The following is a 12,169-nucleotide window of genomic DNA, read 5'->3' on the forward strand; positions in this document are numbered from 1 at the left end:
GACAAGAGGGAACAGACACAAGCTGCAAAACAAAATTTCAAAGTAGATATAAAAAAAAAGAGTTTTCACTGTAAGGGTTACAGGAGGTACTCAAATTTGACAAGGCATAGAATGGCACAACCTGAATTAATTGAACCTGCTTTAACTAGGGGATTGGCTGAGACACCTGCAAATAACCTTCCAGCCTAAGTATTTTGAGTCTGGGATAATTCAAATCAGAACAAATCTTTCTTTAAAGAGAAAAGATAGGAATTTAGAGGAATTCTGCAGTGTGAAGGTGGACCACAGGATGAGTGAAGGTCTCCTCATGAAAAGCTGCTTTGCACCACACCAAGAGCCCTTAATAACATGCTCTGATGTTACAGCTGGTTTAAGCAGAGGCAGAGAAGCAGTCCAGAGTTTCCTAGAGCTAAATTCACTTACAGCATATTGTCTGTGTTTTATACTGCCCTCACTGGCAGGAGTACTGGCACATCTCTGCAAAGCACAAAGCAGTTGAAATCCTGTTGCCCACAGAAAGAGACTCCTCTCAGGAAACCTGTGTTACAACTTCTCAGAGTATGTAAAAGACTACAATGACAACCAGGGGAAAAAAACAGAGTACGACCCACCTGAGATAGCTTCTTGGGAGCACAGTTTACCCCTCCAATCAAAACCATGTTGGGCATCAGTGGTCTTGGATATTGTAAAACAAAGTCTATCTTCAGAAGCCAAATGGAAGCCTTGCTTAAGAGACTGACCACAGTCACATTCCTCTGGAGGAACTCAGAAGCCAGTTGTGAATATGGTTGAAAGACAAAATCACAGAGAAAATAATTTGGAAAGTCAAAGAGCACATTCTTCACCCTCTGCAGAAAGTTCATGTGGTCTGTAAGGTCTGTAAATGCTCTGGGGATGTAAGAAGGAGGATTGGGACATTGAGTGGCATCAAAATCTAAATGACATGGCATTTGCTGCAAAAAAACCACAGAAGGGAGTGAAAGATACTCGGCCACTATCTGCCCACAGGGTAGTAGTGGATCTGTAAAGACAGCATCAAACTTGCTCTCCTTAAGGTATCTGACAAGTTCTTTGTTGTACAGCAAGTAAGTACAGGTAGACAGGAACATGGCAGATATATTTTTCGCATGTTCATATTTTTTAAGAAATCTTTCCAGAAAAGGACCTTCTTCAAATACATGCTGGCTCGTTTTCCAGTAAGCATAATCCAGCTCTTCCTTTGTGAAAGGGACTGGGTACATTTTCATAATGAGATTCTTTGCTGGCTTTATATATAAATTGATTTCAGGTGCAACGACAACTATTTCATGTCCCTTCTGACTGAGTGTGTCCAACAGTTCCCGCATGCTGAGCCAATGACTTCCATCCACTGGCACCACCAGCAGCTTCCCTCCAGCAGCCAAACTGAGCATAGACAGGAGCAGAACCAGAGTCACTGTGACTTGCAGATGAGCACGAAGCACTGGGGCCATTTCTGCAGAAATCTGGTGAGTACCACTCAGAAAGAAAACCGCTGATGTTACTGAAGGAATAGCACCAGCTCTGTGCTTTTAAGCAATCTGTGCCACAGGCTATCTTGTGATCCTTAAGGTATTTACTGTGTGGTAAATGTACAGTCAGTGATTTGATAAAAGTCTTTGTATCAAGTCCTAAGTTCATCTCACTTTTTAGGTTGGTACTGTGTGGTGGATAACGCCCATGTGTTTGTGGGGAAGGAACTGTAACGAGTGCCCCAGGAAGGAGGCACAAGGTGAGGGTTGTGGTGAGACTGCAGTTCTGATAGGCTCTCTCTGGCTGAGCCTTTGGCAAGTAGCAGAGATATGTCACATCCATATCACCTTTTTGCCTTGCAGAGGCTGCTCCTTTCCCCCTGGACGAAGCCAGCCTCACCCCTGCACCTGTCCCTTTGAACACTCATCCATACGAGCCTTGTGACCCCACAAGAGATGCAGAAGAGCTGTTTAAGATTGTTTCCAGAATGAATAGGTCAATGAGTAAGTGTTACATAAAGAGTATACTAAGCTCCACAGAAGTACTACAAAGTCTTGCAGAGGTGCAAATGAATGTGGATTTTGATCATATTCCCTCATGAGATGTGTGACAGCCTGAGTAGCTGAAGTCAAAAAAGCTGCTTGAGGCTGTTGCAGAAGACACGCAGATAAGCTCTTGCTCCTCACTGCGTGACAATAAGAACTGACACATTTTACAGTGACACAGCAACACTGATGTTTCCACTGAGGAGCATTAGCAGCCTGGCCTATGCAAAACCACATCATGTTTTTTTCAGCCAAATGGAATGGCTGAAAAGCTGTGAATTGACAAATCTGATAGAACTCGTGGGATACACTGCTAACCTGTGACTATGTCCATCTGCTAATCAAGCACTCTAGTCATTGAGGGCACTTTCCAAACTAATGTAGCTTTTTAGTCTACCACATTCCAAACCATGGGGAAACCTTCAAAGAAAAAAGAAGTCTGAGGAATGTAAGGAAATTCTGCAGAGATTCAGATTCCATAAGGCAGAACAGAAGATCAGTTAAGAACTTCTCAAATGAAACTCTGTCTCTTGCAGAAGATGTTATCAAAAAGGACCTGAGCAACCTGCTGAAATGGCAAACTTGCTCTTGCTTTGGCCACAGAGTTTTTGGCCTCCTGCCGTCTTGAAGGCCCTTCTGGTATCAAGTACTTGGTGTCTAGTAAAACAAGAAACCTCTTCAGGTGCTGTCAACCCTTCCCCAGAGTGCAGGACAGCGATGGCTTCAGTTTGCACATTCAGATCTCCCTGAACCCTGGGATGTCACTGATTCCTTAGCGGTATTCCCATGAGGAAATTGTTCTGTGGTAGAAGCTTTTCATGTTGCTTCTGCTCCCTGACTTATCTTAGCCTTTTACCCACTGGGCTTTGTAGCAGGTTTCTCCATCTTGGGGAATGCTTGAAAGAAGGACTCTTGGTACAACTGTGGTCCAGTGCATAGAGAAAAAGAATTTCTCATCCCTACCAGAGAAAACCATTATTCTTCTGCCATAAACCAACAGCAACACTGATTTTTGTGGGGAGTCACTTGGAATGTGAACAGCTCCTAGTTCTGAAGAAGTTGTTTGCTCTGATGGTCATCAGCTCAAGGAAGGCCAAATGCATTGTAAAAGTTACTGAGGATGTCATAGCTGTGACCTAGCAGATTCTGTCAAGTGTTATAGACCAAATCATGGAATCAAAAGGCAACACAGAGCTTGCACTGAGATCCCAGAAACTAGCTTTATGTCTATTGGCAACACACAGAAAGCAGAAACACACCATGAGAATCACTGGCCATGAGATCAGTGTAAGGAAGAGGGTGAATTTCACAAATCAAAACTTGCCACTGACTCTTGCTGCAGCAGCAAGTCAAGAGAAGAATGTACCATAGGAAAATGTTTTTTCTCTTGCCAGTAGGCACTTAGAGAATGGTCACAAGCACAGAGACAACCTTTAAGTAAAGAAAACTATGAAAGAACAAACTCAGTTTCATAGATGACTATAAACAGTGTTCTCAGGAATATCAAAACATCTTATGCCATTCCCACTATCTCTTCTTTCTCCTAGCTCTAGCAAAGAAATTGAATTCATCAGGTGGTGGCAGGCTCTGTTTCTAGGGAGGTTTCTGAGCAAAGTGATCACATGCAGATCCTGAGGCTCATTGATTTTTATTTTTTTTCTCCTCAGATCTCACACAGCCATCAGCAAGATCAAATCTTCTGAAGCCTGCCTGTAAACAGAGACGGCGCTTCTTAGCCTGACAGTCCACAGCTTGTGACATTCCTCCTGGTTCCAGCTTTGGAAATACCCTTGTGAAGAAGCAGGCAAATTTGTTGACAGAGAAGCTAGTGGTAAGGCAGCAAGGCTACACGAGGACAGAAGCCTGACATACATTTCCCAGTAAACGCCAGACCCTACTACAACAGTTTGCGAAGTTGTATGGATTATACCTAACTGCAAGTCTTTGACATGGCCTCAGGCTTACCTACTGCTCTTCCCTCACTCACTGAGGGAGAAAGGAGGTACAGAGTTACACAGGTGTGATGTAAAGGCATCAACTGAACATACTTTCTAATTGCTGCCTACACAGAAAATGGAAAGTTTTTCACAAGGGTTTGCCTAAGTCAACCAAGCCAGAAACTTGATTCCTCCCAGGAACTTGAAATTACTCCTTTGTGAACATTTGTGTATCAGAGTAGGAATTCAAAACAGAGCGTGACCTACCTGAGGTAGCTCCTTGTGAGCACAGTGTACTCCTCCAATAAAAATTGTGTTGGGCATCAAAGGTCTTGGATAATCTAACACAAAATCAAACCTCATGAGCCAAATGGAACCCTGGCTTAAGAGTTCTGGCACAGTCATGCTCCGCTGGAGGAACTCAGAAGCCAGTTCTGCAAATGGTTGATAGGCACTCTCACAGAGAAAATAATCTGGGAGGTCAAAGAGCAGATTCTTCACCCGCTGGAGAAAGTTCATGTGGTCTGTAAGGTCTGTATATGCCCTGGGCACATAAGAAGGGGGACTGGGACAGTGAGTGGCTTTCAAATCTAAACCACATGGCACTCCTCGTAAAAAAAACACAGAAGGAAGTGAAAGATGCTCTGCCAGTATCTGCCCGCAGGGCACTACAGGATCAGTAAAAAGAGCATCAAACTTGCCTTCCTCAAGATATCTGATAAGCTCCTTGTTGTATAGCAAATGTCTACAGCTGGCGATCGCCATAAGAGAGAATTTTTTCATACCTTCGTATACTTTAAGAAATCTTTCCAGAAAAGATCCTTCTTCAAATGTAACTTCAAAAAATGCCCGTAAATATTCTTCCATCTTTTCCTGTGTGTATGGGGCTGAGTACATTTTCAGAATGAAGTTCTTTGATGGTTTTATCTGTAATGTTGTTTCCGGTGCAACGACAACTATTTCATGTCCCTTCTGACTGAGTCTGTCCAACACTTCCCGCATGCTGAGCCAATGACTCCCATCCACTGGCACCACCAACAGCTTCCCACCAGCAGCCAAACTGAGCATAGACAGGAGCAGAACCAGAGTCACTGTGACTTGCAGATGAGCATGAAGCACTGGGACCATTTCTGCAGAAATCTGGTGAGTATCCCTCAGAAAGAAAACCACTGATGGTACTGAAGGAATAGCACCAGCTCTGTGCTTTTAAGCAATCTGTGCCAGAGCCTAACTTGTGATCCTTAAGGTATTTACTGTGTGGTAAATGTATAATCAATGATTTGATAAAAGCCTTGATATCAGGTCCTAAGTTCATCTCACTTTGTAGGTTGGTGCTGTGTGGTGGATAACGCCCATGTGTTTGTGGGGAAGGAACTGTAGAGAGTGCTCCAGGAAGGAGGCGCAAGGTGAGGGTTGTGGTGAGACTGCAGTTCTGACAGGCTCCCTCTGGCTGAGCCTTTGGCAAGTAACAGAGATCTGTCACATCTGTGTTACCATTTGGCCTTGCAGAGGCTGCTCCTTTCCCCCTGGACGAAGCCTGCCTCTCACCCCTGCACCTCTCCCTTTGAACACTCATCTCTGTGGGCTTTGTGACCCCATAGCCGATGTGGAAGAGCTGTTTAAAGATTTTCTGGAGTAAGAACACCAGTGAATATGGAATCATGATTCCAACTTTGTCTGCGGGACATATCACCCACATTAAGCAGTGCTTCATTGTCTGAGACCTGCCTCAGGGGCTGGAGGGTTTGTATTTGTGGCTTAGAGGGCAGAGCAGCTGTTTATGAATGCTCTTTGATGGGACTCTCCACAAAACGCTTTAGGGCCTAATTCTGGCTTCTTTTTTCTCACCTGAAAAATCTTGCATTGTGTCCAGTACTAACGGACTCGTTTGAATGCTCTGGTGGCAAATTACAGTCTAATTTGTCGAATCACAGCCACCTCTGCCACTTGGGCATGGTGTAATTGCCACACAGGCTTTGTGACCTCACCCCACTGCGCACATTTCCTTTACAATATGACCAAAAAGAAACCTAAGGCACCCAAAAGAGTAGCACAACTCTCTACACTTTACTACACAGCAGCAGAGAAGGCTCTCTAACAAAAACTCTGTACATTGCAGTCTTCCACATCAGAGGCACCCAAAGCACATAGCACATCTTAGAGGTTAGTACAGTCACCGAGCCTGCGTCCATCTCCTCAGTGCTAGTCATGCTGCACTATATGTGTCACCTCAGGCCTGCTCCATGGCTCAATTCATTAGGACTGGGGGTTTGAGCCCACAAAGAGCTTTTAACATTGTCTGGGCTGTCCCATGGGAGATGTTCATATGACAAATCCAACATTTTCTCTACAGATTCTGAAAATCCTTTTGGCTGTGACCAGACCTTCATTACCAAAATTTATTGTTTCTATTCAACTGAGCTTACTTTACAAGTCCAAAGCTATAGCTGAATATACAGAAAAGGGAAAATGAAGATGAGAGAAAAATACTTTTTCATGACTAATTACATAATTCACCCCAAGCAGGAACGTAACTCATATCTGCAGTACAAAATTCCTCCTCTGTGAATATGGAAACCCATCTGATGAAAGGCTAAGACAAGACTGAAAGAGGAACTGTAACATTATCTGCTAACTGGTCAAAGGACCAAGACCAAGAAAGGTATCTGAAAAGGTTGAGAACAATTATCAGAGTTTTGCTTAGCAGAGGTAGCAGTTGCTTCTAGAGGGATTTTTCTGGGTCAGGGTGGTTTCAGATCAGACACTGTGCACTTATCTGTCCTGTGCCAGATTCTAGTCATAAATCAACTTTTATGGCCACCGAGCTTCTCCAGGGAGCTTACAACATAAGAAGCATTGTGCGCTATTGACATGAAAGATCTAAGCATCCGATTTCTCTCTTACACCTTTGTTCAGAAAGGTTCATACAACATCTGCTACAAGATAAGCAGTAGCTGGCATGCTAAGGAGTGGTGTCACCAAAGTTTGGGTAACATATTAACCAAATCCCTTTTTTACATAGACAAGAAGGGTCGTAAGAGTTCATAGGTAAGTGGCTCAAGCCCCAACACCTTTTTCAAAGCAGAATGCACAGTCCTAGCTGAAGTGGGCCCACAAAACTTCAAGGTGAGAGGCTATGGGGCAAATGTTTTTGAAAGTTCTGAACAATAGTTAATTTTCAAAGGAATTCAATAAGGCTTGGCTGCAGTATGAACCGATGAGAAGTTCATGCTTTTGTCCTGTGCTTACCAGAAGAGGAGGCAAACAGAGTTTCTGAGCTGCTTCTGCACGTTCTAGGACAGGACTTTTTAAGCAAAACCCAGCATCTTGGAGGATGTGCTGTCTATAGCACTTGATAGATAGTAACAATGAAGGCCAGGTCAAAGTCTACTGGGTGTCAGTAAGTAGAATAATCAGGGCCAAATAGGCCGGTTTGACAAAACGGGCTGAGGCTGTGGGAACAACTTTTTACCTCTGAGATTTTGAGCATTTAGCTGTGTAACAGCATGGCTGACATGATCTGATGTGGAAGACAGTCCCACTCCAGGGACTTGTTCAGATATCCAGATCAGGTGGATCTGGATGGCACTCTAACAACTAAGGAAACTGCATTGAAGAGGAAGGAGTTTCAGACAGCAACCCAGATGCATTCTGCATCCTGTTTAATCAAAATGTTCCTTCTAGCTGACCATAAGGTCATTTCCAAAGACCAAAAGCTAAAAGAGGTGGAGAGAAAGTGTCTTAACAAGCCAAGCAGAGAGGTAGTTGCAGTACCCAGGTGTGCATTTTCATCTTTCAGCAATAGAGAAGAAAAGATCTCAGGTAAGAAGGTGATGCAGCCTTATGTGTATGCCCTAAGGTGGCAGTGCACACTCAGGTAGTTAACCTGGAGTTGCAGCTATACTGTGACCCTGTGCTAGCTTGTAAAGCTATAAAGGAACATCAAAGAGGTTAAAAGTCCAAACTAAACCCTTAAGGCTGATGGCAGCTTTGTGAGAGTTTAAAAGCTGTGTGAGTGCCTTTTGAGCAACATGCAAACAGCCTGTCACGTGTGTATGAATCCAGAGACTGAAGTCCACAAGTTCAGACTGTTCCAAAGGCAAGGGTGAAACGAGATCATCTATCAGGAGAAAGTAAAGTACAGAGTTGGGTGTTGCCTGTTTGGAAAGGCTGCAGGGAATAGCCCCCATTAGGGGATGCCATGCTTACCTCTTTTGTAAGCCTACAATTAACCATTCAAATCCTTTTGAGGTTCAGAGGTTTTGTCTAAAAAAGCCCTCCAAGCCTGCTGCTGTTGGGAGGCAGGTTTTTTGTTGTTGTTGGTTTGGGTTTTGTTTGCATGTTTTGTTGCATGGTGGGAGGAAATTCTCTCTTTTATTTGTTTTAAGTTTATTGCTGCCTTGTTTCAGTGTTATTCACCAGTCAGGTACTGGGAGAAGCAACTCATGAGCTCCCCTTTCACCTTTGCTGTATTTCTCTAGATTTTCTAGATCTCTGTCATGGATCCTCAATCATAGTTCATTTTACAGGTTTCACTATATAGTTTATTCCACCTCTGGCCAATTTTTAAACCTCCTCAAAGCATTGCATTTTTACTGTGTCAGATTCAACTTTTTCTGAAAAATAAGCTGTTTTGCAAAGTCAATATCTTAAAAACTTACTTCACAGGAATTTGTAAAAATGGAAGCTATGATGGTACTCTGCTAGCCACAGAATATATTTTCAATATACGTGAAAAAACCAAAAACATAAACAAAAAACACCTGAAATAAACCCAACCTTTATTTTCTAAGAACAAAGTAGCCTGAATTTATAATTTATTTTTATGATGGCACTTGATACTTTGAATAAGGAGCATCATTGGCCTGTGATGTTCAAAAAGAATGCCACAAGCTGAGGAAATAGGCCACAGGATCCTCACCAGAGTCAGCAAAGGCAAAAGCAAAGTTATGCCGCTGGGGTGGGGTTACCCCATGTCACAGGATGGGCTGCAATCCAACTGAACAAAGAGCAGCACTGCAGAAAATGACCTGGGGTCCTTGTGGACAAAAAGGCGAATATGAGTCAGCAGCATGTCCTTGCAGCCAGGCAGGTAAATAGCCCTCTGTGCTATCCACGAAATGGAGTACAGCCAGCAGAGGGAGAGGAGAGACTTCTGCGCTCAGCACTTCACAGACACCTGAATTACTCAGTGGGGGCTTGTCAGTACATGACAGATGTGCTGGAGTAAGTTCAGCAGAGGCTGAGAGGATGGTTAGGAACTGCTGACCAAGGATGTGTTTGCTCAGGATTAGAAGAAAAGGCTAACCAGGACATCTTATTGATGTCTTTAATTACCTTAATAGAGGAGCATAGGGAAGACAAAGTTCTACTTTTCCACGAGATTGACAGTGGCAAGACAAGAGGGAACAGACACAAGCTGCAAAACGAAATTTCAAAGTAGATATAAAAAAAGAATTTTCACTGTAAGTGTTACAGGAGGTACTCAAATTTGACAAGGCATAGAATGGCACAACCTGAACTAATTGAACCTGCTTTAACTAGGGGATTGGCTAAGACACCTGCAAATAACCTTCCAGCCTAAGTATTTTGAGTCTGGGATAATTCAAATCAGAACAAATCTTTCTTTAAAGAGAAAAGATAGGAATTTAGAGGAATTCTGCAGTGTGAAGGTGGACCACAGGATGAGTGAAGGTCTCCTCGTGAAAAGCTGCTTCACACAACACCAAGAGCCCTTAATAACATGCTCTGATGTTACAGCTGGTTTAAGCAGGGGCAGAGAAGCAGTCCAGAGTTTCCTAGAGCTAAATTCACTTACAGCATATTGTCTGTGTTTTATACTGCCCTCACTGGCAGGAATACTGGCACATCTCTGATGCCCACAGAAAGAGACTCCTCTGAGGAAACCTGTGTTACAACTCCTCAGAGTATGTAAAAGACTACAATGACAACCAGGGAAAAAACAGAGTATGACCCACCTGAGATAGCTTCTTGGGAGCACAGTTTACCCCTCCAATCAAAACCATGTTGGGCATCAGTGGTCTTGGATATTGTAAAACAAAGTCTATCTTCAGAAGCCAAATGGAAGCCTTGCTTAAGAGACTGACCACAGTCACATTCCTCTGGAGGAACTCAGAAGCCAGTTGTGAATATGGTTGAAAGACAAAATCACAGAGAAAATAATTTGCGAAGTCAAAGAGCACATTCTTCACCCTCTGCAGAAAGTTCATGTGGTCTGTAAGGTCTGTAAATAACCTGGGGATGTAAGAAGGAGGATTGGGACATTGAGTGGCTTCAAAATCTAAATCACATGGTATCTGCTGCAAAAAGACTACAGAAGGGAGTGAAAGATACTCGGCCACTATCTGCCCACAGGGTAGTAGTGGATCTGTAAAGACAGCATCAAACTTGCTCTCCTTAAGGTATCTGACAAGTTCTTTGTTGTACAGCAAGTGTGTACAAGTAGTTAGTAAAGTTGCAGTAATTTTTTTCAGTCGTTCATATGTTGTAAGAAATCTTTCCAGAAAACTTCCTTCTTCAAATACCTCTTGAATCATTCTCTTGAAAGTGTGATCCAGCTCTTCCTTTGTGAAAGGGACTGGGTACATTTTCATAATGAGATTCTTTGCTGGCTTTATATATAAATTGATTTCAGGTGCAACGACAACTATTTCATGTCCCTTCTGACTGAGTCTGTCCAACAGTTCCCGCATGCTGAGCCAATGACTCCCATCTAATGGCACCACCAGCAGCTTCCCTCCAGCAGCCAAACCAAGCATGAATGAGAGCAGAACCAGAGTCACTGTGACTTGCAGATGAGCACGAAGCACTGGGGCCATTTCTGCAGAAATCTGGTGAGTACCACTCAGAAAGAAAACCACTGGTGGTACTGAAGGAATAGCACCAGCTCTGTGCTTTTAAGCAATCTGTGCCACAGGCTAATCTTGTGATCCTTAAGGTATTTACTGTGTGGTAAATGTATAATCAGTAATTTGGTAAATGGCTGCATATCAAGTCCTAAGTTCATCTCACTTTTTAAGTTCGTGCTGTGTGGTGGATAACACCCATGTGTTTGTGGGGAAGGAACTGTAAGTATGAATGAGGCATGAGGGGAGTGTTGTGTTGAGACTGGTTTTCCCATAGGATCCCTTTGTCAAGTAGCAGCGATAAGACACATCCATATCACCTTTTTGCCTTGCAGAGGCTGCTCCTTTCCCCCTGGAGAAAGCCAGCCTCACCCCTGCACCTGTCCCTTTGAACACTCATCCATACGAGCCTTGTGACCCCACAAGAGATGCAGAAGAGCTGTTTGTTTCCAGAGTGAATAGGTCAATGAATAAGTGTTACATAAAGAGTGTACTAAGCACCACAGAAGTACTACGAAGTCTTGCAGGTGCTAATGAATGTGGATTTTGAGATGAGATGTGTGACAGCCTGAGTAGCTGAAGTCAAAAAAGCTTCTTGAGGCTGTTGCAGAAGACACGCAGATAAGCTCTTGCTCCTCACTGCGTGACAATAAGAACTGACACATTTTACAGTGACACAGCAACACTGATGTTTCCACTGAGGAGCATTAGCAGCCTGGCCTATGCAAAACCACATCATGTTTTTTTCAGCCAAATGGAATGGCTGAAAAGCTGTGAATTGACAAATCTGATAGAACTCGTGGGATACACTGCTAACCTGTGACTATGTCCATCTGCTAATCAAGCACTCTAGTCATTGAGGGCACTTTCCAAACTAATGTAGCTTTTTAGTCTACCACATTCCAAACCATGGGGAAAACCTTCAAAGAAAAAAGAAGTCTGAGGAATGTAAGGAAATTCTGCAGAGATTCAGGATCCATAAGGCAGAACAGAAGATCAGTTAAGAACTTCTCAAATGAAACTCTGTCTCCTGCAGATGTTATCAAAAAGGACCTGAGCAACCTGCTGAAAGGGCAAACTTGCTCTTGCTTTGGCCACAGAGTTTTTGGCCTCCTGCCGTCTTGAAGGCCCTTCTGGTATCAAGTACTTGGTGTCTAGTAAAACAAGAAACCTCTTCAGGTGCTGTCAACCCTTCCCCAGAGTGCAGGACAGCGATGGCTTCAGTTTGCACATTCAGATCTCCCTGAACCCTGGGATGTCTCTGATTCCTTAGCGGTATTCCCACGAGGAAATTGTTCTGTGGTAGAAGCTTTTCATGTTGCTTCTGCTG

General features: G+C 43.4%; 3 protein-coding genes across 3 annotated transcripts; all 3 read right to left on the reverse strand.

The window, feature by feature from the left end:
- Positions 1 to 543: 543 nt before the first annotated feature.
- On the reverse strand, positions 544 to 1,505 carry LOC128966962 (UDP-glucuronosyltransferase 1A1-like). Its single transcript, XM_054380929.1, has 2 exons — positions 612 to 1,505; positions 544 to 570 (listed from the first exon to the last, which is right to left on the reverse strand). The coding sequence occupies exons 1-2, from the start codon at positions 1,470 to 1,472 to the stop codon at positions 544 to 546; spliced, it is 888 nt and encodes a 295-aa protein (XP_054236904.1). The 5' UTR covers positions 1,473 to 1,505.
- A 1,752-nt stretch (positions 1,506 to 3,257) lies between these two features.
- Positions 3,258 to 5,837, reverse strand: LOC128966963 (UDP-glucuronosyltransferase 1A1-like). The gene is made up of 4 exons (XM_054380930.1): positions 5,822 to 5,837; positions 5,522 to 5,650; positions 4,241 to 5,151; positions 3,258 to 3,263 (listed from the first exon to the last, which is right to left on the reverse strand). The coding sequence occupies exons 1-4, from the start codon at positions 5,835 to 5,837 to the stop codon at positions 3,258 to 3,260; spliced, it is 1,062 nt and encodes a 353-aa protein (XP_054236905.1).
- Positions 5,838 to 7,653: 1,816 nt separating this feature from the next.
- Positions 7,654 to 10,845, reverse strand: LOC128966964 (UDP-glucuronosyltransferase 1A1-like). Its single transcript, XM_054380932.1, has 2 exons — positions 9,952 to 10,845; positions 7,654 to 7,689 (listed from the first exon to the last, which is right to left on the reverse strand). Exons 1-2 carry the CDS (start codon positions 10,810 to 10,812, stop codon positions 7,654 to 7,656), a joined length of 897 nt encoding a protein of 298 aa, XP_054236907.1. The 5' UTR covers positions 10,813 to 10,845.
- Positions 10,846 to 12,169: the final 1,324 nt, after the last annotated feature.

This window comes from Indicator indicator, chromosome 5, assembly GCF_027791375.1.
Source record: "Indicator indicator isolate 239-I01 chromosome 5, UM_Iind_1.1, whole genome shotgun sequence".
Classification (NCBI taxonomy): domain Eukaryota; kingdom Metazoa; phylum Chordata; class Aves; order Piciformes; family Indicatoridae; genus Indicator; species Indicator indicator.

Bases quoted from the DNA above. Each gene is read 5' to 3' on its own strand.
- LOC128966964 (XM_054380932.1), bottom strand. From the start codon at position 10,812: ATGGCCCCAGTGCTTCGTGCTCATCTGCAAGTCACAGTGACTCTGGTT. The intron at 7,690-9,951 runs GTGGGTCATACT...CACCTCTTTTAG, and splicing joins CTCCCAAGAAGCTATCTCAG to CTTTTGGTCTTTGGAAATGA.
- LOC128966963 (XM_054380930.1), bottom strand. The intron at 5,152-5,521 runs GTGAGAGGCAGG...CTATTCCTTCAG, and splicing joins TCAAAGGGAGAGGTGCAGGG to TACCATCAGTGGTTTTCTTT.
- LOC128966962 (XM_054380929.1), bottom strand. From the start codon at position 1,472: ATGGCCCCAGTGCTTCGTGCTCATCTGCAAGTCACAGTGACTCTGGTT. The intron at 571-611 runs GTGGGTCGTACT...TTGTCATTGTAG, and splicing joins CTCCCAAGAAGCTATCTCAG to TCTTTTACATACTCTGAGAA.